This window comes from Oncorhynchus nerka, linkage group LG17 (genome assembly GCF_034236695.1).
Source record: "Oncorhynchus nerka isolate Pitt River linkage group LG17, Oner_Uvic_2.0, whole genome shotgun sequence".
NCBI classification, from domain to species: Eukaryota; Metazoa; Chordata; class Actinopteri; order Salmoniformes; family Salmonidae; genus Oncorhynchus; species Oncorhynchus nerka.
In genome coordinates, this window is record NC_088412.1 from 49,282,712 (window position 1) to 49,308,427 (window position 25,716).

The 25,716-nt window shown below is 42.9% G+C and overlaps 1 protein-coding gene across 1 annotated transcript in view; it reads left to right on the forward strand.

Annotated features, from left to right (window-relative positions):
- The window catches only part of LOC115145359 (rho GTPase-activating protein SYDE2-like), a 78,721-nt gene that overhangs the window by 49,585 nt on the left and 3,420 nt on the right, over window positions 1-25,716 (forward strand). Inside the window, 3 exon segments of the mRNA XM_029686856.2 lie at window positions 1,223-1,349; window positions 15,989-16,170; window positions 16,553-16,784. Of these exon segments, the coding sequence (XP_029542716.2) occupies window positions 1,223-1,349; window positions 15,989-16,170; window positions 16,553-16,784 (541 nt within the window).

The following is a 25,716-nucleotide window of genomic DNA, read 5'->3' on the forward strand; positions in this document are numbered from 1 at the left end:
GTGCAGTAGATAAGGCCTCTTCACTGGCAGCTGTCACACCACTGCCTGCTGCTCTGCTCTCTCCTCTGAGCTTCTACTGACCCTAAACTAAAGGTAGAGCTTTCTCTCAATGGACTTGTTCATTGTGCCCAGTGACTTCTGTTTACTTTTTGCACAAAGCTAAATCCTTGTCTAATCTGCCCATTTTTCTCCCTCTCGTGTGAGGGAGTGCGGTTTAGAAATGCTAGACAGAACCGAGAGATCTCAGGCACGAACAGTGTGGCTAGTAGCCTGTATAGACATGTGGTTGGAGCCTGTAGGTCTGTAAAACCTATAGATATTGTGTCCAGCTTAGTGTCGTCACGATACCAGAATTCTGACTTCGATACCAGGTTAAGTATCAAGATAGTCGACACTGAAACATTACTCAATACCAAAATGATACTCGATACCGAAACGATACCACAGCAACTGATTAGCTAAAGTCACAGAAAAACTGGGCTTTCTTTTTTTAAACATGAAACAATATGTTAATAACAGGTAGAACTAAAATAACAAGTAGAATATCTTCTATATTCAATTTCTTTCAAAAAATACAAAAGTTTTCCTTATGCAAAACCATATGAGACTCCGAGCATCCAAAATGACATTTAAAAATAAAAAAAATGTGAAACTAATTTCTGAAGCTTCTATATTGCAATATAGTCTACACACCATAGAAACAACAATGGATTTTACACAGCATACTACGATTCCCAGGGAGCATTTCAACTCCCAGGGTGCAATGCTCCACCCATGGCTGATGGCTGGCAACTGATAGCAAGCCCAGACAAATGCAAAGTAGTCTAAACAAATTGCTGTCATGTCTAATTTATGAGTGCATTTCACATTAATTTAGGGTTGTAGTGATATTATAATGCTCACATGAATGTCATGCTGAATATACACAAAACATTGCTCTAACACCTGCTCTTTCCATGACATAGACTAACCAGGTGAATCCAGGTGAAAGCCATGGTCCCTTATTGATGTCACTTGTTAAATCCACTTCAATCAGTATAGATGAAGGGGAGGGACAGGTTAAAGGAGAATTTTTAATCCTTGAACCAATTGAGACGGATTGTGTATGTGGGTGAATGGGTTGTGAATGACCTGGTTATATTTGGGAAAATATTTAAGCTTGGTGTGTGTTTTTGCAAGTTGTGTGTGTATGTATTCAACCTGCGTGTGTGTGTTTCTGCAGGTTGTGGGCCTCTACCGTCTGTGTGGCTCAACAGCAGTAAAGAAGGAGCTGCGGGAGGCCTTTGAGAGGGACAGCCTAGGAGTGGAGCTCTGTGAGAACACCTACCCTGACATCAACGTCATCACGGGTAACATTACACTGCCAACCGCATCAGAACCTCTGTCCCCTAACATATATCAAAACACTTGCTGTGTGTGTGACATATACACATGTCATACAAGTCTGTCTGTGTGTGTGTGTCTGCGTTTTGTAGTAAAAGCATTCCAGTCAGCATACCACCCGTATGTGAGTTTGCCTGAGGGGAGAGTCCTCACACGAACCAGCCAACCATCCAGGCCAACGTGCATTTAGGTCAATCCTTCATTCCTCTCTTCCAGGTTCAGACACACAACTCTGACCACCTCCGGAACACACACACACACACACACACACACACACACAGTTTTGCCATTATCTACACAAGAGGAGACAATAACCCAGTTTCACTCTGCTTAAAGTACTGTAATTCCACACTGGTTTCTATCAGTGTCAGTGACAAACTATTTCATTTGCTAAATATTTGTATTTGTTCTGCCTGAACATGTGGGGACTTGCGTGAATGTCCAATTTTCCTCTTTCCCATGCAGAAGGATATTAGCCTGATCAAAATGGCTGAATTAACAAACACCGGTTATCTGTTCACATCTAGAGTCTTCCTGCCATGTCACCTTCAGTCAACCAATGAATACAGATTCCGGGAATAGACAGTTAAGAGAAAAATACTTGCTCATGGATTTCTCCCACCGGAAAAAAAAGAGGAAGACCATGGAAGCCCTCGTGCATTGTGGGATTGGGAAGAGGCCCATATAGGAGTCCTCGTATGATGCCTGCTTTGATCTGAATGCATGGCAGAGCAAAGAACACAGTTAACAGTTGAGTGGGTAATTTAAAAAAGGGCCAACACTAGCGTGGATTGTAGGTTTTTGCTTGCTGCCTGAATGTGCTCTGCCGAGCATGCGGCTGTTGCAGATGGGCTGAGGAAGTGGCGTGAGGGAGAAAGACAGGAAGGGTGGTTGTCCTGGGCTGGGCAGGGCTGGGTCAGGCTGGGCAGAGAGCGGTGGTAGATAGAGGGTATGGGGGTTTGAGTGGAGTCAGGCCAGCCAGAGAGAGAGACAGAGAGGCTAGCTAATAAGCATGCCAAATGTATGCGCTAAGAGGAGTCTGTGAGGGCTGGCTTGTCACGCGGCTAATTTAAAAGGCAGAGGTAGTGAAAAGGAAGACCAAGTCAAAGTTCAAGCCAGAGCTTGTAAAACATGTGCAGTGCCTGGCCTTTCTTTGTTTCAAACCTTGATCCCAGACAAAGTTACCAACTTCAGCAAACAGCCTCATCATGGTTGTCATGCTCTGAATACAGAACAGTAGCTGACATAAATTAACTGCATTTATTTAGCCAACTCTCTTTTTGGATCAGCAGATTTTCTGGGGTTAGATTTTCCTTTTGCACTTTCAGTTTCACCCCATAACGTTTTTGCTATGTACATTCAGACGTTTTTTGTTGTTGTAGGTTAACATGGAGTCAATAGACACATAGACAACAGGAGTCTGGACTTTGCAGATCTGTACTGTAATTGAATCAGAGTCTGTGTTAACAGCTGGGATGGGGCTTAAATAAGGGAGGGAGGTGAAGGGGGCATATGCGGGACAATTGTCAGGGGCAATTCCTCCAGGGCTGGGAGGCTTTGGCAGGACCCAGTGTCCACAGAGCCACCCTCCAGTCGCCAGCCCCTTTAGACAGGAGCACAGATGGAGGGACAAGCTGGTCATTTAACTTTTAGTCACGGTTGTGTGTTTCAGTCCACCAAGCAGGCCTCTGACTCTTCTGGTCCCGCTTGTAGAATCCGTAATGCTTAACCAAGGGAGGCAGTAAAGAGAGGCCTACTGGGTCAGTAACAGCATCTGCCATTTTGAAGTTCTTCTTGAAGTATAATTTATTTTTAGTCTATGTAACATCGCTAGGAGCCTATACAAGGATCCCTTGTGTGGTGTTTTTGTTATTCACCCAATGTTCACAGGTCTGATGGACCCAATACAGAATTTATGTAAAATTACTTTATACTTAGATGTTGACTTCTATCGATTACAAGCAATATAGACAGCATACATGGTTAGTATGTGCCATTTACCTCTGCTAGATCACATTTATCAATAGAAGCGCTGGTTTTTTAGATAATCAAAACATGGGTGGAATAAGTCATGTTTATCTTGAACAAATATAAATGAAACAGGGTTTTCATCACCATTGACGTTTATTGCTTTGATCTGAACAAATTGGAAGGACAAATTTTACATACAGTATTTTATGGAAATGATAAATGAGCCCCATTGAACACCAATGAAGGCCGGTCTACACACCACATGAGGGACAGAGTTTTACTGTGTATGGTTGCAAATGTATTTCTTGCACTTGATGCATGTGTACTGCGTCTTCCTGTCCTTCTTGGGTCCACATACATCGCAGCGCTTCTTCTTGTTGCTACCGGCTGCAATCTAGAATGATAAACACTTAGTTCAGGGATTTTACAAACATCTCACTCACTCACTCACATATATAGTTACAGCAAGCCAAGGTAGGAGATTCAGACACACACACATGCAACAACATCACTCACACCAGCATCCTCCTCCTGAATCCTCCTCACGATGGCTGCAGAAGCTGGTGTCCTTGGGATATGTTGCCTCCTCTGGATTTGAGGTTTTACCAATGACTTGCCCAGCTCCTCTAGAAAGAGACGTCTCCTCTGGATTTGAGGTCTTACCAATGACTTGCCCAGCTCCTCTAGAAAGAGACGTCTCCTCTGGAGCTTCCCTCTGTTCCAATCTGGGTTCAATGTCATTCAGATGACAACTGCATTGTAAGCTGAGATGTCCAAGATGTTGAAGAATATCACAAGATGCCAGCGTAGGGTTCTCTTTTTCATCTGTACCCAGTCACCAGCTTGTCTAAGTTGTCCCTCCTTTTGTGGCATTGTAATCCATTATGATTTCTGGTTTCCTGGCCACACAGACTCTCCCATCCCTATGCATCGTACTCATATATAAAACATTTACACTATATATTAATACTTTTTAAAAAGGTTAATCAAGTATAAATGACCAAAGTTACCATAGACTGCCATAGATTACCTTGTTTTGCAAGCCTAGTTTATCAGGGATACAGACCCCAGCTTGTAGCTCAGCTAGCTAACTTGAATTATTCTTCATACCGCCAGTCCACTTCCCTCCACTCCAGCCCAGCCCTCCCCATGCAGTGAAGACATGTAAAGACATTAACAAGTGCCCCCTTTGTTGCCGAACAAATACAGATGGTATTTGGCTCACTCGCGCGTGGTGGATTAGCTGAGCTCTGGGCCACCAGGAGGCAGGGAGGCCCCGGGAGGGAGGTGGTCAGCCTGCCATACAAAGACCTACAGCCATGGCCCTGTGTGAGTGGGTGGATGGGTGTCAGAGAGAGTAGCAGGCAACACCTGGAGGCAACACAAGGACTGAACACACACACACACACACACACACCCCCCCCACCCCCGGCCCTCTCTCTCCTGGTCTGCTGGTTCGAGGGGATGGGGGAGTAGTGGGGGTGCTGAAATTGGGGTTGTAGTGTTGGTAGGGGAGAACATGTCCGTAATTTGTTGCTCTAGGGTGGCACCGGCCGACGGCAGCAGTGACCTGCAGTTTTTGTTCAAAGTTCAAAGGTTTTGGAACATTTCCCCCATTACAGTATTGGTCTTGTAGTGTATGGATGTCATAATGTTTTCTGATATTTCTGTAGAGATTCTGCAAAAGTCTACACTACTGTTTCAGTTTTTGGACCGGTCTACAGTGATATTTGCCTTTCAGTGATTACAATTTGGACCAAAAAAACTATTTCTCAGGCAATTCAAAGCTAATTACTGGCACAAAATCCCAAAACAACTTCACCGAAAAACCAAAACCCCTTCCCTGAACAACAGTTCTCCTTTCCATGGCGTGTTTGTTGCCTGTCAGACAGGCTGTGAAAATAAGGGTAACACCTGCCGAGCAAGGACACCTGTTCACCCCTGAGCCTGACCTTGACTTGTGTTTGTGTGAGAGTGTTTCATTTCATGAAAAACATTATTTTGACTGTTCAGGACCTTTAAAGCTACAGTGAAAACTCAATAAAAACAAGTCTCAAATGCAATGAAAATGCCTATACATTTCAGCTGTTTCAAAAACACCGCTCTGCTATTATTATTTTTACCGAATGAATGTTGGGCTCAACAAGACATTTCTGTTTACGCTGCCCTGCTTATAGAGGGGCAACAGTTGTGGGAGTGTCGTGCCTCCGGAGGTAGCTTTCTGTTTACGCTGCCCTACAATACGCAGTTTGCATTACAGTATTGTCTCTCGCGAATCGATATTTCTTGAAGTTCTCCTTATTTCTCATCAATGCGAATAGACTCTCTAGAGAGAAGTCTGCTTTAAGTGCCTTCCCTGATTGGTTGACACAGCAGACTTAGTTTTGCAGGATTTTTTTCCTGCGATACAACCACGGCTGTGTGGTGTTGGAATGCACAGACCGCAGACTCTCTTCTCTGTACTGCTGTATTGAGCCATGTTGGGTCTTGAGTCCAGTTATGGAGGGGGCTCAGTTCAGGCTCATAATGTGCAAACAGACCTGGGTTAGGCTCTGCGGGAGGGGAAGAAACGGTCACACACCATGAGTTCTATGACACAGTATAGGAGCAATATGGGAAGGAAATAGTTTTTTTTTACACAGTAAAGACAAAATAAAATACACTGAATGAACGGCCTCAATTCGTCGGGGCATAGAAACTGCAAGGTTTTGAAAGAGTTCCGTAGGGATGCTGGCCCATGTTGACTTCAATGCTTCCCACCGTTGTGTCATGTTGGTGGGATGTCCTTGGGTGGTGGACCATTCTTTCTTTATACACAAAGAAGCGTGGGGAAAACCCAGCACCGTTGCAGTTCTTGTCGCAACCCAGTGTGCCTGGTACCTACCACCATACCCCGTTCAATTGGCTCAAGGTTTAAAAATCCCTCTACACTGATTTGAAGTGGATTTAACAAGTGACCATAGCTTTCACCAGAATTAATTAATTCTGTCTATGTTTTGGAAAAAGCAGGTGTTCTTAATGTTTTGTATAAGTCACACTCATTACTCAAGTCCTTCATTACTTTAAGACATGAAGGTCAGTCAATCCGGAAAATGTCTAGAACTTTGAACATTTCTTCAAGTGCAGTCGCAAAAACCATGAAGCGCTATGATGAAACTGGCTCTCATGAGGACCACCACAGGAAAGGAAGACCCAGAGTTACCTCTGCTGCAGAGGATAAGTTCATTAGAGTTACCAGCCTCAGAAATCGGCAATTAACTTCCTCAGATTGCTGCCCAAAAAAATGCTTTCTCAGAGTTCATGTAACAGATACATCTCAACATCAACTGTTTAGAGGAGACTGCGTGAACCAGGCCTTCATGGTCGAATTGCTCCAAAGAAACCACTACTAAAGGACACCAATAATAAGAAGATACTTGCTTGGGCAAAGAAGCACGAGCAATGGACAGTAGACCGGTGGAAATCTGTCCAAATGTGAGATTTTTGGTTTCAACCGCTGTATCTTTGTGCGGTGCAGAGTAGGTGAACGGATTATCTTTGCATGTGCGGTTCCCACCATGAAGCATGGAGGAGGAGGTGTGAGGGTGCTTTTCTGGTGACACTTTCTGTGATTTATTTCAAGGCACACTTTTCAAGGCACACTTAATCAGCATGGCTACCACAACATTCTGCAGCGATATGCCATCCCATCTGGTTTGCACTTAGTGGAATTATTGTTTGTTTTTCAACAGGACAATGACCAAAAAAACACACCTCCAGGCTGTGTAAGGGCTATTTGACGAAGAAGGAGAGTGATGGAGTGCTGCATCAGATGATGTGACCTCCACAATCACCTGACCTCAACCCAATTGAGATGGTTTGGGATGAGTTGGACCGCAGAGCGAAGGCAAAGCAGCCAAAAAGTGCTCAGCATATGTGGGAACTCCTTCAAGACTGTTGGAAAAGCATTCCAGGTGACTATCTCATGAAGCTGATTTAAAAGAATGCCAAGAGGGTGCAACGCTGTCATCAAGGCAAAGGGTGGCTACTTTGAAGATTCTCAAATATAAAATATATTTAGATGTTTAACACTTTTTTTGGTTCCTACACGATTCCATATTTGTTATTTCATAGTTTTGATGTCTTCACTATTGTACAATGTAGAAAATAGTCAAATAAATAAAAACCCTTCAATGAGTAGGTGTGTCCAAAATGTTGACTGGTACAGTAAATACTCAGTACTTTGTTGAAGCGATTACAGCGTTGAGTCTTCTTTGGTATGATGCTACAAGCTTGACGTACCTTTATTTGGGGAGTTTCTCCCATTTTTCTCTGTAGATCCTGTCAACCTCTGTCAGGTTGGATGGGTAGTGTCGCTGCACAGCTATTTTCAGGTCTCCAGAGATGTTCGATCGGATTCAAGTCCGGGCTCTGGCTGGGCACACAAGGACATTGAGACTTGTCCCGAAGCCATTCCTGCGTTGTCGTTGTCCTGTTGGATCAAGGATCTCTCTGTACTTTGCTCTGTTCATCTTTCCTTCGATCCTGACTAGTCTCCCAGTCCCTGCCACTGAAAAACATCCCCACAGCATGATGCTGCCACCACCATTCTTCACCGTATGGATGGTGCCAGGTTTCCTCCAAACGTGACGCTTGGCATTCAGGCCAAAGAGTTCGATCTTGGTTTCATCAGACAAGAGAATCTAGTTTCTCATGGTCTGAGAGTTTTTAGGTGCCTTTTACTGAAGAGTGGCTTCCGTCTGGCCCCTCTACCATAAAGGCCTGATTGGTGGAGTGTGCGGAGGTGGTTGTCCTTCTGAAAGGTTCTTACATCTCCACAGAGGACCACTAGAGCTCTGTCAGAGTGACCATCTGGTTCTTGGTCACTTCCCTGACCAAGGCCCTTCTCCCAGATTGCTCAGTTTGGCTGGGCAGACAGCTCAAGGAAGAGTCTTGGCGGTTCTAAACTTCTTCCATTTAAGAATGATGGAGGACAGTGTTTTTGGGGACCTTCAATGCTGCAGAAATGTTTTGGTACCCTTCTCCAGATCTGTGCCTCGACACAATCCTGTCTCGGAGCTCTACAGACAATTCCTTCAACCTCATGGCTTGGTTTTTGCTCAGACATACACTTTCAACTGTGACCTTATATAAACATGTGTCTGCCTTTCCAAATCATGTCCAATCAATTGAATTTACCGCAGAGGGACTCGAAGTTGTAGAAACATCTCTTAATGGAAACAGGATGCACCTGAGCTCAATTTTGAGTCTCATAGCAAAGGTTCTGAAAACTTATGGAAAGTTATTTCTGTTTTTTATTTTAATACATTTGCTAAAATGTATAAAAACCTGTTTTCACTTTGTCATTATGGTGTATTGTGTGTAGATTGAGGATTTGTTTATTTAATTTTAGAATAAGGCTGTAACAAAATGTGGAAAAAGTCAAAAGGGTCTAAATACTTTCTGAATGCACTGTACATCACTATGTCAACAGGAGTCCACCTTCTGCATTCCTGCCAGACTTCATGCACTGGAATGAGAATAGAATGGAACAGTACTTTATTATTCCATCTCTGGGGAGTTATTCCACCACTAAAAAGCAGCCTAATCCCAGATTCCCATTTAATGGTCAATCTGCTCTTTGTTTCCGGTCTATGACTGGATTAGTGGGTAGCAGGGATGGTGTTTATGCCCAGCAGTCTGAAATAGATGGGACAGCATTAAGTTAATGACTCTCTTCCTTAAGTGGACAATGGGAATGAGCAGGATAAAAAAAGTGAACATTTTGATTCATGCTCTCATTGCTCCTCTAAAAAAATAAATTAAATTATTTGACCTTTTATTTAACCAGGTAGGCTAGTTGACACAAAGTTCTCATTTTCAACTGTGACCTGGCCAAGGTAAAGCATAGCAATTTGACACATACAACAACAGAGTTACACATGGCATAAACTAAACATAGTCAATAATACAGTAGAACAAAATAAATCAAAAAGTCTATATACAGTGAGTGCAAATGAGGTAAGATAAGGGAGTTAGGGCAATAAATAGGCCATGGTGGCGAAGAAATTACAATACAGCAATTAAACACTGGAATGGTAGATGTGCAGAAGATGAATGTGCAAGTAGAGATACTGGGGTGCAAAGGAGCAAGATAAATAAATAAATACAGTATGGGGATGAGGTAGGTAGATAGATGGGCTGTTTACAGATGGGCTATGTACAGGTGCAGTGATCTGTAAGCTGCTCTGACAGCTGGTGCTTAAAGCTAGTGAGGGAGATGAATATCCAGCTTCAGAGATTTTTGCAGTTCGTTCCGGTCATTGGCAGCAGAGAACTGGAAGGAAAGACGACCAAAGGAGGAATTGGCTTTGGGGGTGACCAGTGAGATATACCTGCTGGAGCGTGTGCTACGAGTGGGTGCTGCTATGGTGACCAGTGAGCTGAGATAAAGCGGGCTTTACCTAGCAGAGACTTGTAGATAACCTGTAGCCAGTGGGTTTGGCGACGAGTATGAAGCGAGGGCCAACCAACGAGAGCGTACAGGTCGCAATGGTGGGTAGTGTATGGGGCTTTAGTGGCAAAACGGATGGCACTGTGATAGACTGCATCCAGTTTGTTGAGTAGAGCGTTGGAGGTTATTTTATTGATTACATCACCGAAGTCGAGGATCGGTAGGATGGTCAGTTTCACGAGGGTATGTTTGGCAGCATAAGTGAAGGATGCTTTGTTGCGCTGATTCTAGATTTAATTTTGGATTGGAGATGCTTAATGTGAGTCTGGAAGGAGAGTTTACAGTCTAACCAAACACCTAGGTATTTGTAGTTGTCTACGTATTCTAAGTCAGAGACGTCAATAGTAGTGATGCTGGACGGGCGGGCAGGTACAGGCAGTGATTAGCATGCATTTAGTTTTACTTGCGTTTAAGCAGTTGGAGGCCACAGAAGGAGAGTTGTATGGCATTGAAGCTCGTCTGGAGGTTAGTTAACACCGTGTCCAAAGAGTGGTCAGAAGTATACAGAATGGTGTCGTCTGCATAGAGGTGTATCAGAGAATCACCAGCAGCAAGAGCAACATCATTGATGTATACAGAGAAAAGAGTCAGTCCGATGATTGAACCCTGTGGCACCCCCTTTGAAAAGGGGGATGACCTCGGCAGCTTTCCAATCTTTGGGAATCTCAGACGATACGAAAGAGAGGTTGAACAGGCTAGTAATAGGGGTTGCAACAATTTCGGCAGATAATTTTAGAAAGAGAGGGTCCAGATTGTCTAGCCCGACTGATTTGTAGGGGTCCAGATTTTGCAGCTCTTTCAGAACATCGGCTATCTGGATTTGGGTAAAGGAGAAATGGTGGGGGCTTTGGCGGGTTGCTGTGGAGGGTGCCGGGCAGTTGACCGGGGTAGGGGTAGCCATGTGGAAAGCATGGCCAGCCGTAGAGAAATGCTTATTGAAATTCTTATTTATAGTGGATTTATCGGTGGTGACAATGTTTCCTAGCCTCAGAGCAATGGGCAGCTGGGAGGAGGTGCTCTTATTCTCCATGGACCGTGATGAGGGGTGGTCGTTTGTTCGCAGACCCATTAACCTCTTGCGTCCCCCCCCGACACGCAGGCGTCCCATCTAGACATCTGGAAATGCAAATGCGCTACGCTAAATGCTAATAGCACTCGTTAAAACTCAAACGTTCATTAAAACACGCATGCAGGGTAGTGAATTAAAGCTACACTCATTGTGAATCCAGCCAACAAGTCAGATTTTTTAAATGCTTTTCGGTGAAAGCATGAGAAGCTATTATCTGATAGCATGCAACACCCCGAAATACCTGAAGGGGACGTAAACAAAATGATTAGCATAGCCGGCGCTACACAAAACGCACAAATAAAATATAAAACATTCATTACCTTTGACGATCTTCTTTGTTGGCACTCCTAGATGTCCCATAAACATCACTATTGGGTCTTTTTTTCGATTAAATCTGTCCATATATAGCCTAGATATCGATCTATGAAGACTGTGTGATCAAGGAAAAAAACAGCGTTTTATAACGCAACGTCATTTTTTAAAATGAAAAAAGTCGACGATAAACTTTCACAAAACACTTCGAAATACTTTTGTAATGCAGCTTTAGGTATTAGTAAACGTTAATAATCGATCAAATTGATCACGGGGCGATGTATATTCTATAGCTCTACGTCTTGAAATAATGTCCGGGTAAATCTCAACCAAAATACCCGGTCGGAGACCGGAAGAAATGGGCTGTCTCTTGTCCGTTTGACCAAGAAACAAATCCTAGGCAAATGACAAGACTTTTGACATCGTGTGGAAGCTCTAGATATTGCAACCTCGGCTCCAGTTAATGTGGTTTTTATTCAACAATACATTCAAGTGGCGCATTGATATATTTTTCAGTGATCAGATTTTCCTGCGCTTTTTCGATGAAACGCACGTTCTGTTATAGTCACAGCCGTGATTTAACCAGTTTTAGAAACGTCTGAGTGTTTTCTATCCACACATACTAATCATATGCACATACTATATTCCTGGCATGAGTAGCAGGGCGCTGAAATGTTGCACGATTTTTAACAGAATGTTCGAAAAACTGGGGGTAGGATCAACAGGTTAATGGATGCAGGTAATGAGGCAGTGATCGCTGAGATCTTGATTGAAAACAGCAGAGGTGTATTTGGAGGGCGAGTTAGTTAGGATGACATCTATGAAGGTGCCCTGTGTTTACGGATTTAGAGTTGTACCTGGTAGGTTCATTGATCATTTGTGTGAGATTGAGGGCATCAAGCTTGGATTGTAGGATGGCCAGGGTGTTAAGCATGTCCCAGTTTAGGTCACCTAGTAGCACAAGCTCGATAGATAGATGGGGGGCAATCAATTCACATATGGTATCGAGGGCACAGTTGGGGGCAGAGGGAGGTGTATAGTTAGCCTTTTTGGCACGTCGCGAAGGGGGTAAGTCTGTTTTTGCCTCTTCGTGCGGTGACGTCGATAGGCCAGTCGTGGATTAGTAGGGTTCCAAGTAGCTAGCTTCAGTTGAGGGATTCCAGATCCGAGGTAAATAGAAATACTTTAGAAAAAAACAGATCCACGCCACATTGGGTGAGGCGGGTTGCAGGAGAGTATTTAGAAGTTGAGGTTTAGGAAAATATTTTTAAAAGATATTCAAAGAAAAAGATGTAATAAGATATATACAAGGGACACGACAGGACAAAGACGCCTGACTGCTACGTCATCTTGGAAGTAGTCTGTTAACCTCTAGCGATGAGCAATCCCGTATTCGGGAGCGTAATCATAGCCTCAAGCGCATTACCATAACGCAACGTTTCCTATTCATGAAAATCGCAAATGAAATGAAATAAATATATTCAAACACAAGATTAGCCTTGTGTTAACAACACTATCATCTCAGATTTTCAAAATATGCTTTTCAACCAAAGCTACACAAGCATTTGTGTAAGAGTATTGATAGCCTAGCATAGCATTAAGCCTAGCATTCAGCAGGCAACATTTTCACAAAAACAAGAAAAGCATGCAAATAAAATCATTTACCTTTGAAGAACTTCGGATGTTTTCAATGAGGAGACTCTGTTAGATAGCAAATGTTAATTTTTTCCAAAACGATTATTTGTATAGGAGAAATTGCTCCGTTTTGTTCATCACTTTTGGCTAAGAAAAAAAAAAGAAAATTCATTCACTACAACGCCAAACTTTTTTCCAAATTAACTCATCCTCAAGGTGTTTTTCACATATCTATTCGATGATAAATCCTTCGTGTCAGTTGGGTTTCTCCTCAGTAGCAAACAGAAAAGTACTGCAGCTGGAGATTACGCAATAATTGCAACGGAGGACACCAAGCGACCACCTGGTAAATGTGGTCTCTTATAGGGTCAATCTTCCAATGATATGCCTACAAATGTCACAATGCTGCAGACACCTTGGGGAAAACGTGGAAAAGGTAAGCTGACTCCTAGCTCCTCCACAGCCATATAAGGAGTCATTGCCATGAAGCGGTTTCAAAAAATGCGGCACTTCCTGATTGTATTTTTATCTGGGTTTTTTCTCTAACATCAGTTCTGTGGCACTCACAGACAATATCTTTGCAGTTTTGGAAACGTCAGTGTTTTCTTTCCAAAGCTGTCAATTATATGCATAGTCGAGGATCTTTTCTTGACAAAATATCTTGTTTAAAACGGGAACGTTTTTTATCCAAAAATTAAAAGAGCGCCCCCTATATTGAAGAATTTAAAGAACATTGTCACTATGAAACTGCTAGACGGTGAGTTGCAATGTGGAATGTTAGAAATAAAATATTGGTAAAAATGTACATTAAACTCTTCCTATCCTTCCCTCAGCCCTATGTTCCGTCAGTACCCACTGAACCTATTTTAATTCAAATTGGCACAAATGCTTATTGTTATAAGATAGAACATTTTGATTCAGTATTCAGACCCCTTGATAAGTTCCACATTTTGTTATGTTACAGCCATATTCTAGAATTGTTATGTTACAGCCATATTCTAGAATTGTTATGTTACAGCCATATTCTAGAATTGTTATGTTACAGCCATATTCTAGAATTGTTATGTTACAGCCATATTCTAGAATTGTTATGTTACAGCCATATTCTAGAATTGTTATGTTACAGCCATATTCTAGAATTGTTATGTTACAGCCATATTCTAGAATTGTTATGTTACAGCCATATTCTAGAATTGTTATGTTACAGCCATATTCTAGAATTGTTATGTTACAGCCATATTCTAGAATTGATTAAGTCGTTTTTTTCCCCAAAGTCACGGGATAAGACAGGAGAAATACTCCAGATATAACAGACTGACCCTAGCCGCCCGACACACAAACTACTGCAGCATAAATGTATGTGAACTTCCGACTTCAACTGGAAAAATAATATGAAAATAAAACACGTAATAATAAATTCACAATGAGTAACGATAACTTGGATATATACACGGGGTACCAGTACTGAGTAACGATAACTTGGATATATACACGGGGTACCAGTACTGAGTAACGATAACTTGGATATATACACGGGGTACCAGTACTGAGTAACGATAACTTGGATATATACACGGGGTACCAGTACTGAGTAACGATAACTTGGATATATACACGGGGTACCAGTACTGAGTAACGATAACTTGGATATATACACGGGGTACCAGTACTGAGTAACGATAACTTGGATATATACACGGGGTACCAGTACTGAGTAACGATAACTTGGATATATACACGGGGTACCAGTACTGAGTTGATGTGCAGGGGTACGAAGTAATTGAGTTAGATATGTACATATAACTAGGAATAAACAGTAGCAGCAGCATATGTGATGAGTTTTAAAAAAGCTATCTCAAAAAGGGTCAATGCAGATAGTCCGGGTAGCTAATTGGTTAACTATTCAGCAGTCTTCTGGCTAGGGAGTAGAAGAACGCCCTCAAAGTTTGTTTAAAAAAAAATATATATATATATATATATATATATATATTTTGCAGTCTTATGTCTTGGGGGTAGAATAACATTCCCAGAACATTTCTTCTCAGAACGTAAACACAGAAAAGTATACGTTCCCACAACTTCCAATGAACCAAAGGTGCTAGCTGGGTAGTTAGGCACTTTAAAAAAAAAAGAGCGAAAATATTCCAGTCCACCTCAAAGAATTGACATGCTGTCAATACCTTTTTTCTTCTTTCTTTATTTGTCTGTTATTTTGTGTCCTCCCCCTTCATGAAAAGAAAAGGCAAGGGGCTTAGTGTATATAGACAGTGTGGGCTTCATGTTTGTTTGTCTCTTTTGTCTGAGCCTGGGGAAGGCTGGAGTTACAGGTGTGAATGCCCACACCATCACAGAACAGAGCCCCCCCCCACCCTCTTCGCCTCACCACCACCTCCGACATTCTGAGGCTGCCATGTCACCCAATTTCAATCAGAACAGAGCCCCCCCCACACCCTCTTCGCCTCACCACCACCTCCGACATTCTGAGGCTGCCATGTCACCCAATTTCAATCAGAACAGAGCCCCCCACCCTCTTCGCCTCACCACCACCTCTGACATTCTGAGGCTGCCATGTCACCCAATTTCAATCAGAACAGAGCCCACCACACAACACTGAGTCTTAAAAGCCTTGGCAGCCAGCAGAGTGTGTGCCAGGTCTGGCCTGGTCTGGCCTGGTGTATAAAAGAAGGGGAGAAGAAAACACTTAGCTTTTCTCAATAACGACTCTTCGTTATTGAGATTATATTTTTAGGGATTTGTCAAGTATTTTAGGCTGTCTTGTGAAGTAGTACATAAGAGGTATTTCACTTCATTGAGCCGTGTAAAAAAAAAAAACGTATGAAGCCCAGCTGATAAGGTCCACAGAGCACAAACAGACAGTGGTGTTGTTCATTGTGTCCTTTCTGGTGAAAATCTTTGTTGTCCTCTTTTAAGTAACATCTGGCAGCTGTAATCATTATCAGAGTTATGATCAGAAATAATTTTTCTGTTAACTCAATGAAGGGTTTCTCATGCTCTCTCTCACTCGCTCTCTCCTCCCTTCCCCTACTTCTTCTCTCGCCATCTCCTCCCTCTCTCTCCCGCTCCCTCTCATTCACCCTTCTCTTCCCCTCTCTCTCTCTCTCCAGGTGTTCTGAAGGACTACCTGCGTGAGTTGCCCTACCCCCTTATCACCAAGCACTTGTATGAGACTGTGTTGGACTCTATGGCTCAGAGACCTCTGCGTATCGGAGCAGGAGGATGTGAAAATGACCCGGCAGACACAGAACACACCGTCAGTCTCCTGGAGAACCTGCCAGAGGTGGAGAGGGTAAGGGACAGTTCCACTTCAATCGATCAATGAAGTTTATCAACATTTCTCACAAAGTGCTTTTGCAGTTGCCTTTTTGGGTTCACAGTGCTCTTGGTTCTCTACATTCACCCAAGTTCCTTCAGTAATGTTCATTAGTACTGTGCAGTGTTCACAGTACAGTTTCAAACCTTATTGTTGTTAGGAAATAACAGTAGCTGAGAGAAATAGCAATAGCATAAACAAAGATCCAATAAGCGACACATTGCGGTTGAATGCATTGTTGTGCAACTGATTAGGTATTTCCTTTCCCTTAGTGTGTTTGTGTTTCTAAAAGGAGCCGTGTCTTTGGTCAGTGTTAATCCGCCCTTACCCAGCATGTTTTCTGTCTCTGTTACCCCAGTTCACCCTGCGGAGGCTGCTGGACCATCTGAAGCTGGTGGCGTCACACCATGAGGTCAACAAGATGACGTGTCAGAACCTGGCGGTATGCTTCGGCCCCGTGCTGCTCAGCCAACGCCAGGAGGCCAGCTGTCATAGCAACCGGGTCTTCATCGACTCGGAGGAGCTGGCCAGCGCCCTACACTTCAAGAAACATATCGAAGTGCTACACTACCTGCTGCAGTTATGGCCAGGTAACCTCCACCATGGAGATACACTACAATACTAGAGTGGCCTTTGAAATGAACCTTCAGAACTCTAGAATGAGGTGATAATGGCAGCCATCTTGGTCAGGGATGCATTCTAAACCAGTATACTTCATGGTGTAGTACCATGCAGTACCACTGGCTCTAGAGTCATTTAGTAAATATAAAAGGCCTATCTTTATTACTGGCTCATTACTCCTGCAGTGAATGTATCACCCTTTTAAATCAGGCCGTTGAGTAGTGTGTCTACAGTACATGGGCATTCTGAATGACTAAAACAACAACTTAATAAACAAGTAATAACAGACTTAAGCATTCACCTAAAATCAGACAAGCCATTTCTTAGAAGGACACTATGTTCCCCCGGATGCTTTCTAGTGCAAATTGTTCCCAGCACTGTGCTGTGGTTCTGTTCCAAACATGACTTTAAAAGGCTGGGTTGGCACTTTAGCTGACACACACACACGCACACAGCAGATAGCCATTCGCCACATCTGTTCGTTCATCATAGATTAAATGCTCCACAGAGTGCTTCATCATGACGGGAGGGCCAAAGCCTTACTGTAAACCAAGCTCAGTGGGCAGGGACGGTTTTATATAAATCACCGTCCAGAGAAAGTGTGCTTCTAAAATGACACCCTATTCCTTATATAGTGCACTTCTTTTGTCCAGAGCCCTATGGGACCTGGTCAAAAGAAGTGCACTGTAAAAGCGAATAGGGTGCCATTTGGGATGCATCTGAAGACATCCTGGACCAACTGTGGCTCTATGGTTGTTAATGTGTCTCTGTTCTGCTCTCTTCAGCTGTCTTCTTTGTGTGCACGGTGATACGAGAGACAGATGCACTGTTGAGTATAATATGATATGAAAGAAAGATGAGCGTACAAATCCTGTGCCGATGGATGTGCTGCCTCTAACAAGGATGGGGAAGAGAAGACTATAAGACTATACAGTAACTGTCTGATCCCCTCAGATCTCTAACATTTTCTCTAACCAATTTAACTTCATGTACACAGTTGAAGTCTGAGGTTTACATACACCTAAGCCAAATGCATTTAAACTCAGTTTTTCCACATTTCCTGACATTTAATCCTAGTAAGAATTCTCTGTCTCGCGTCAGTTAGGATCACCACTTTATTTTAAGAATGTGAAATGTCAGAATAATAGTAGAGAGACTGATTTATTTCAGCTTGTATTTCTTTCATGACATTCCCAGTGGGTCCGAAGTTTACAGACACTCAATTAGTATTTGGTAGTATTGCCTTTAAATTGTTTAACTTGGGTCAAACGTTTCAGGTAGCCTTCCACAAGCTTCCGACAATAAGTTAGGTGAATTTTGGCCCATTCCTCCTGACAGAGCTGGTGTAACTGAGTCAGATTTGTAGGCCTCCTTGCTCGCACATGCTTTTTCAGTTCTTTCCACAAATGTTCTATAGGATTGAGGTCAGGGCTTTGTGATGGCCACTCCAATACCTTGACTTTGTTGTCCTTAGGCACTTTTGCCACAACTTTGGAAGTATGCTTGGGGTCATTGTCCATTTGGAAGACCCATTTGCGACCAAGCTTTAACTTCCTGACTGATGTCTTCAGATGTTGCTTCAATATATGCTCATAATCTCATAATCTTCCTCCTCATCATTGTCTCTCTGGCAGCAAAGCACCCCCACAACATGATGCTTCCACCCCCGTGCTTCATGGTTGGGATGGTGTTCTTTGGCTTGCAAGCCTCCCCCTTTTTCCTCCAAACATAACGATGGTCATTATAGCCAAACAGTTCTATATTTGTTTCATCAGACCAGAGGACATTTCTTCAAAAAGTAGGATCTTTGTCCCCATGTGAAGTTGCAAACCGTAGTCTGGCTTTTTTATGGCGGTTTTGGAGCAGTGGCTTCTTCCTTGCTGAGCAGCCTTTCAGGTTATGTCGATATAGGACTTGTTTTACTGTGGATATAGATATTTCCGTACCTGTTTCCTCCAGCATCTTCACGAGGTCCTTTGCTGTTGTTCTGGGATTGATTTGCACTTTTCACACCAAAGTACGTTCATCTCTAGGAGACAGAACGTGTCTTCTTCCTGAGCGGTATGACGGCTGCATGGTCCCATGGTGTTTATACTTGCGTACTATTGTTTGTACAGATGAACGTGGTACCTTCAGGCATTTGGAAATAGCTCCCAAGGATGAACCAGACTTGTGGAGGTCTACAATTTCTTTTCTGAGGTATTGACTGATTTCTTTTGATTTTCCCATGATGTCAAGCAAAGAGGCACTAAGTTTGAAGGTAGGCCTTGAAATACATCCATGACATAATTTTCTGGAATTTTCCAAGCTGTTTAAAGGCACAGCCAGCTTAGTGTATGTAAACTTCTGACCCACTGGAATTGTGATACAGTGAACTATAAGTGAAATGATCTGTCTGTAAACAATTGTTGGAAAAATTACTTGTGTCATGCATAAAGTTGATGTCCTAACCAAATTGCCAAAACTATAGTTTGTTAACAAGATATTTGTGGAGTGGTTGAAAAATGAGTTTAATTGACTCCAACCTAAGTGTATGTAAACTTCCGACTTCTACTGTATACAGTGCCTTCAGAAAGTATTTACACCCCTTGACTTATTTTTGCCACTGGCTTTACACACAATACCTGATCATGTTAAAGTGGAACACAGCAAAATAATAAGAATAAGTCAAAGGGTATGAATACTTTCAGTGCTTACATGAAAGTCTTACATGAAACAAATTCTGTACATGGGAAATATCCTTATTTAAAGATTGCAAACATGTTAGTGCTAGTTAGATATTCAGTCCAAGGAAACCATATCAGATAATTTTGTACCTGAGAGAACAGACTGTTGTTGAATATTGTACCCATTCATTTGTCAGCTGCAAAGCTGTACCTCTACCATACATTACATATCTCATCACGCCTTATTTTGAGGCCTAACATTACCCTAATACAGTGGCCTGAAACTCATGGTTTACAGGCCACGTCAGGCCTGTTAGTAGGGTTGCAAAATTCCAGTAACTTTCTCCAAATTCCCAGATTTTAATCTTCCATCTGGGATTTCTGGAAGCTTGTAAATCACATTATGCTTCTTTGCAAAGTGTAATTTTTGTTGGATTTCCACACTCTAATTCCAACTGTTGGAATTTCTATTCATCCGCAACCTTATTTCATAATGACTGCCAGGATTAGGAAACATGTGCAGATGCTATCTAAGCCATTTAAACTGGAACAACCATTTCAGTAATGGGTGCCAAAATCTATCAAAATGATTGGATCAGTTTAGGAAATTGTATGTATTTATCATTGTGTAGCATAATATTAATCAACCAATCACTCAATGTACATGCAAAAACACAGATATTAAAAACAATTTCAAAAAATCTACCTGTAGTAGAGCATGCTGGGTGCTGTTATCATAAATTTTAAAAATGTAGTATATGCGACTTCTCATTTAATTTGGGTCAGTACCATATAAACATTAAGTAATAATTACTTTTCATTAACTTTGAGTTCAACATACTAGAAGTATTTGAGTAAAAAATACTTCTGTGTAGTTTCCATCCCTGGCTAGAGCCTAGAGGTGTGTCCTGAGTGAGTAACTCTAACCTTGACCAAACTGAAATTCAAGTCTTGGCTGGCCCGCAAATCTATGTTTACACGCACGAACGCACACACAAACACACACATATATACCTCCTGTTCTTTATGCCCACTTCCTCAGCTCAGTGTGTAATGCGGCCAGTCTATAATTAAGGACATTCCAGTCCTAACCTTAGCCCATAGCTCTGCCAGCTTTAGTCTAATGTTTAAAAACCATTATAGGATATTTTCAGCTTCTTCACAAGGTCCACACCTTCCAATGCATTGTTGTATAGGCCTGGTGTGTGTCTGGGAGTGTGTGTCTGGGAGTGTGTGTCTGGGAGTGTGTGTCTGGGAGAATGCTTTGCTTGGTCTCTGTAAATGCTTTGTTTTGTGTTAATTTACTGTATGTGTGTACAGTGCCGATTTTAGCATGTCAATCTTGTGGGGCAAACAAATATATTTTTTAGATGCATGCCAGCAAAGCCACTACACAACACAAAACTAAACAATACATGAATTGCACTATGACGGTGCCCACAAATCGTCAGGGCCTACATAAAGCTTTCCCAACAGCAGTCCCAACACCTTACCACTGCTACACCTGGCTATCTGCTGAGCCTTGTCTGGCAGCGAAACAGTTAATTCAGCCTCATTTACTGCCTTTAAAAAACATAGCTTATATGGCTGACTTGCTTATACCAATGTGGTTTCTATTGACAATTGAGATGTACAAATTATGGCATATGGGGACGGCGAGCTGATAAGAGGCAATCCATAATTTCGTTTTAGACATAAATGAGCAAGCTAGGACAGACGTAGTCAATATACAATGGGGAGAACAAGTATTTGATAACCTGCAAAATCGTCAGTGTTTCCTACTTACAAAGCATGTAGAGGTCTGTCATTTTTATCATAGGTACACTTCAACTGTGAGAGACGGAATCTAAAACAAAAATCCAGAAAATCACGTATGATTTTTAAGTAATTAATTTGCTTTTTATTGCATGACATAAGTATTTGATACATCAGAAAAGCAGAACTTAATATTTGGTACAGAAACCTTTGTTTGCAATTACAGAGATCATACATTTCCTGTAGTTCTTGACCAGGTTTGCACACACTGCAGCAGGGATTTTGGGCCACTCCTCCAAACAGACCTTCTCCAGATCCTTCAGGTTTCGGGGCTTTCAGCTCCCTCCAAAGATGTTCTATTGGGTTCAGGTCTGGAGACTGGCTAGGCCACTCCAGGACCTCTAGATGCTTCTTACGGAGCCACTCCTTAGTTTTGTGTTGTTGTCATGCTGGAAGACCCAGCCACGACCCATCTTCAATGCTCTTACTGAGGGAAGGAGGTTGTTGGCCAAGATCTCGCGATACATGGCCCCATCCATCCTCCCCTCAATACGATGCAGTCATCCTGTCCCTTTTTCAGAAAAGCATCTCCAAAGAATGATGTTTCCACCTCCATGCTTCACGGTTGGGATGGTGTTCTTGGGGTTGTACTCATCCTTCTTCTTCCTCCAAACACGGCGAGTGGAGTTTAGACCAAAAAGCTCTATTTTTGTTTCATCAGACCACATGACCTTCTCCCATTCCTCCTCTGGATCATCCAAATGGTCATTGGCAAACTTCAGACAGGCCTGGACATGCGCTGGCTTGAGCAGGGGGACCTTGCGTGCGCTGCAGGATTTTAATCCATGACGGCGTAGTGTGTTACTAATGGTTTTCTTTGACTGTGGTCCCAGTTCTCTTCAGGTCATTGACCAGGTCCTGCCGTGTAGTTCTGGGCTGATCCCTCATCTTCCTCATGATCATTGATGCCCCACGAGGTGAGATCTTCCATGGAGCCCCAGAACGACGGTCATCTTGAACTTCTTCCATTTTCTAATAATTGCGCCAACAGTTGTTGCCTTCTCACCAAGCTGCTTGCCTATTGTCCTGTAGCCCATCCCAGCCTTGTGCAGGTCTACAATTTTATTGCTGATGTCCTTACACAGCTCTCTGGTCTTGGCCATTGTGGAGAGGTTGGAGTCTGTTTGATTGAGTGTGTGGACAGATGTCTTTTATACAGGTAACAAGTTCAAATAGGTGCAGTTAATACAGATAATGAGTGAAGAACAGGAGGGCTTCTTAAAGAAAAACTAACAGGACTGTGAGAGCCGGAATTCTTACTGGTTGGTAGGTGATCAAATACTTATGTCATGCAATAAAATGCAAATGAATTACTTAAAAATCATACAATGTGAATTTCTGGATTTTAATTTGAATTCCGCCTCTCACAGTTGAAGTGTACCTATGATAAGAATTACAGACCAGCAGTGTATCAAATATTGTTCTCCCCACTGTAAATATTTGTTCAGCACTTTTGAAATGTAATTCAGAACATGGGTCGTTCTTACAGTATTCTCCCTGTACACCAAGTCAGAACCATATGATAAATAAAGGGGGTGTATAAGCAGACAATGAAAGCCCTTACAGTATTTGATTACATTTCTCTAAAACAGGCGAGGCTACATGTGTACCACCAAGTCAGAACAGTAGTCAAAATTAAGAGGGGGAAAAGGGACCAAATTATTAGGGTGAGGCACATGGGCTAACAACAACTTACTACACAACATACACTATTACATACAGTATTACTTTCTTAGCTACGGTATACATATCTCCCTGTCATGCTATCCAGGTCTGTGCCGAAACGATTTGAGCTTCTACTTTTAAATATTCACCTTTCCAGAGACAAGTCTCTCACCGTTGCCACTTGCTATAGACCACCTTCTGCCCCCAGCTGTGCCCTGGACACCATATGTGAATTGATTTCCCCCCATCTATCGTCAGAGCTCATACTGTTAGGTGACCTAAACTGGGACATGCTTAACACCGCGGCCGTCCTACAATCTAAGCTAGATGCCATCAATCTCACACAAATGATCAATGAACCTACCAGGTACAACCCCAAATCCGTAAACACGGGCACCCTCATAGATATCATCCTAACCAACCTGCCCTCCAAATACACCTATGCTGTCTTCAACCAGGATCTCAGCGATCACTGCCTCATTGCCTGCATCCGTAATAGGTCTGCGGTCAAACGACCACCCCTCATCACTGTCAAACGCTCCCTAAAACTCTTCAGCAAGCAGTCCTTTCTAATCGACCTGGCCGGGTATCCTGGAAGGATATTGACCTCATTCCGTCAATAGAGGATGCCTGGTTATTCTTTAAAAGTGCTTTCCTCACCATCTTAAATAAGCATGCCCATTCAAAAAATGTAGAACTAGGAACAGATATAGATCTTGGTTCACTCCAGACCTGACTGCCCTTGACCAGCACAAAAACATCCTGTGGTGTACTGCATTAGCATGGAATAGCCCCGCGATATGCAACTTTTCACAGAAGTTAGGAACCAATATACACAGGTAGTTAGGAAAGCAAAGGCTAGCTTTTTCAAACAGAAATTTGCATCCTGTAGAGCACCTGTAGAGCTCCTCCCAGCTAAGGTCTTCGAAAGCTAAGTTAACAAACAGATCACCAACCATTTAGATTCCCACCGTACCTTCTCCGCTATGTAATCTGGTTTCCAAGCTGGTCATTGGTGCACCTCAGCCACGCTCAAGGTCCTGAACGATATCATAACCGCCATCGATAAGATACATTACGGTGCAGCTGTATTCATCGACCTGGCAAAGGCTTTCGACTCTGTCAATCACCACATTCTTATCGGCAGACTCAACAGCCTTGGTTTCTCAAATGACTGCCTCGCCTGGTTCACCAACTACTTCTCAGACAGAGTTCAGTGTGTCAAATCGGAGGGCTTGATGTCCGGACCTCTGGGAATCTCTATGGGGGTGCCACAGGGTTCAATTCTCGGGCCGACTCTTTTCTCTGTATACATCAATGATGTTGCTCTTGCTGCTGGTGATTCTCTGGTACACCTCTACGCGGACGACACCATTTTGTACACCTCCAGACGAGCTTCAATGCCATACAACTCTCCTTCAGTGGCCTCCAACTGCTCTTAAATGCAAGTAAAACTAAGTGCATGCTCTTCAACCGATCGCTGCCCGCACCTGCCCGCCCGTCCAGCATCACTACTCTGGACGGAACTGACTTAGAATATGTGGACAACTACAAATATCTAGGTGTCTGGTTAGATTGTAAACTCTCCGTCCAGACTCACATTAAGCATCTCCAATCCAAAATTAAATCTAGAATTGGCTTACTATTTCGCAACAAAGCATCCTTCACTCATGCTGCCAAACATACCCTCGTAAAACTGACTATCCTAGCGATCCTTGACTTCGGCGATGTCATTTACAAAATAGCCTCCAACACTCTACTCAGCAAATTGGATGCAGTCTATCACAGTGCCATCTGTTTTGTCACCAAAGCCCCATATACTACCCACCACTGCTCTCGTTGGCTGGCCCTCGCTTCATATTGGTCGCCAAACCCGCTGGCTCCAGGTCATCTATAAGTCTTTGCTAGGTAAAGCCCTGCCTTATCTCAGCTCACTGGTCACCATAGCAGCACCCACCTGCAGCCTGTGCTCCAGCAGATATATTTCACTGTTCTCCCCCAAAGCCAATTCCTCCTTTGGCTGCCTTCCCTTCCAGTTCTCTGCTGCCAATGACTGGAACCAATTGCAAAAATCACTGAAACTGGAGACTCGTATCTCCCCCTCTAACTTTAAGCACCAGCTGTCAGAGCAGCTCACAGATCACTGCACTTGTACATAGCCCATCTGTAAACTGCCCATCCAACTACCTCATCCCCATACTGTTATTTATTTTTTCGCTCCTTTGCACCCCAGTATCTCTACAGGGGTACGATTTCCAACTTGTTATGTAATGTTTATGTCCAATGGCCGATGAGCACTGATACGTTTTATCTATAATTTCTCTTCATTCTTCATCTTCATGACAAGGATTAAAAACCATTTAGCAGTAGATTGTCAACTTGATAAATGATGATGACTGCTAGCTTACAAGCTAAGATTTTGAAAGTATGATGTTGACATGATCAGTCCAATCAAAGCTACTGTATATAACGTGATTTGACGTCATTTTACTTGTTGTCAATGACCTTGAGCCTTCTTGGATGGGCGCTTCTTATGTAACTATGGCAGCACCCAAGGGGCTTGAATTTTCAAGCTCTACCCTTAGATTTGGCGGTGAGTTAGTATCCCCATGAGTGACAGAACACTGAGCCAATCACGGTGCAACTAGAGAACATTACCCAATCATGGTGCAACTAGAGAACGTTACCTACCCCTACGCTCCGTATTTTCCGCTGGCTGCCCCTCCACCACAGAAAGCGGTAGGCTGAAACACCT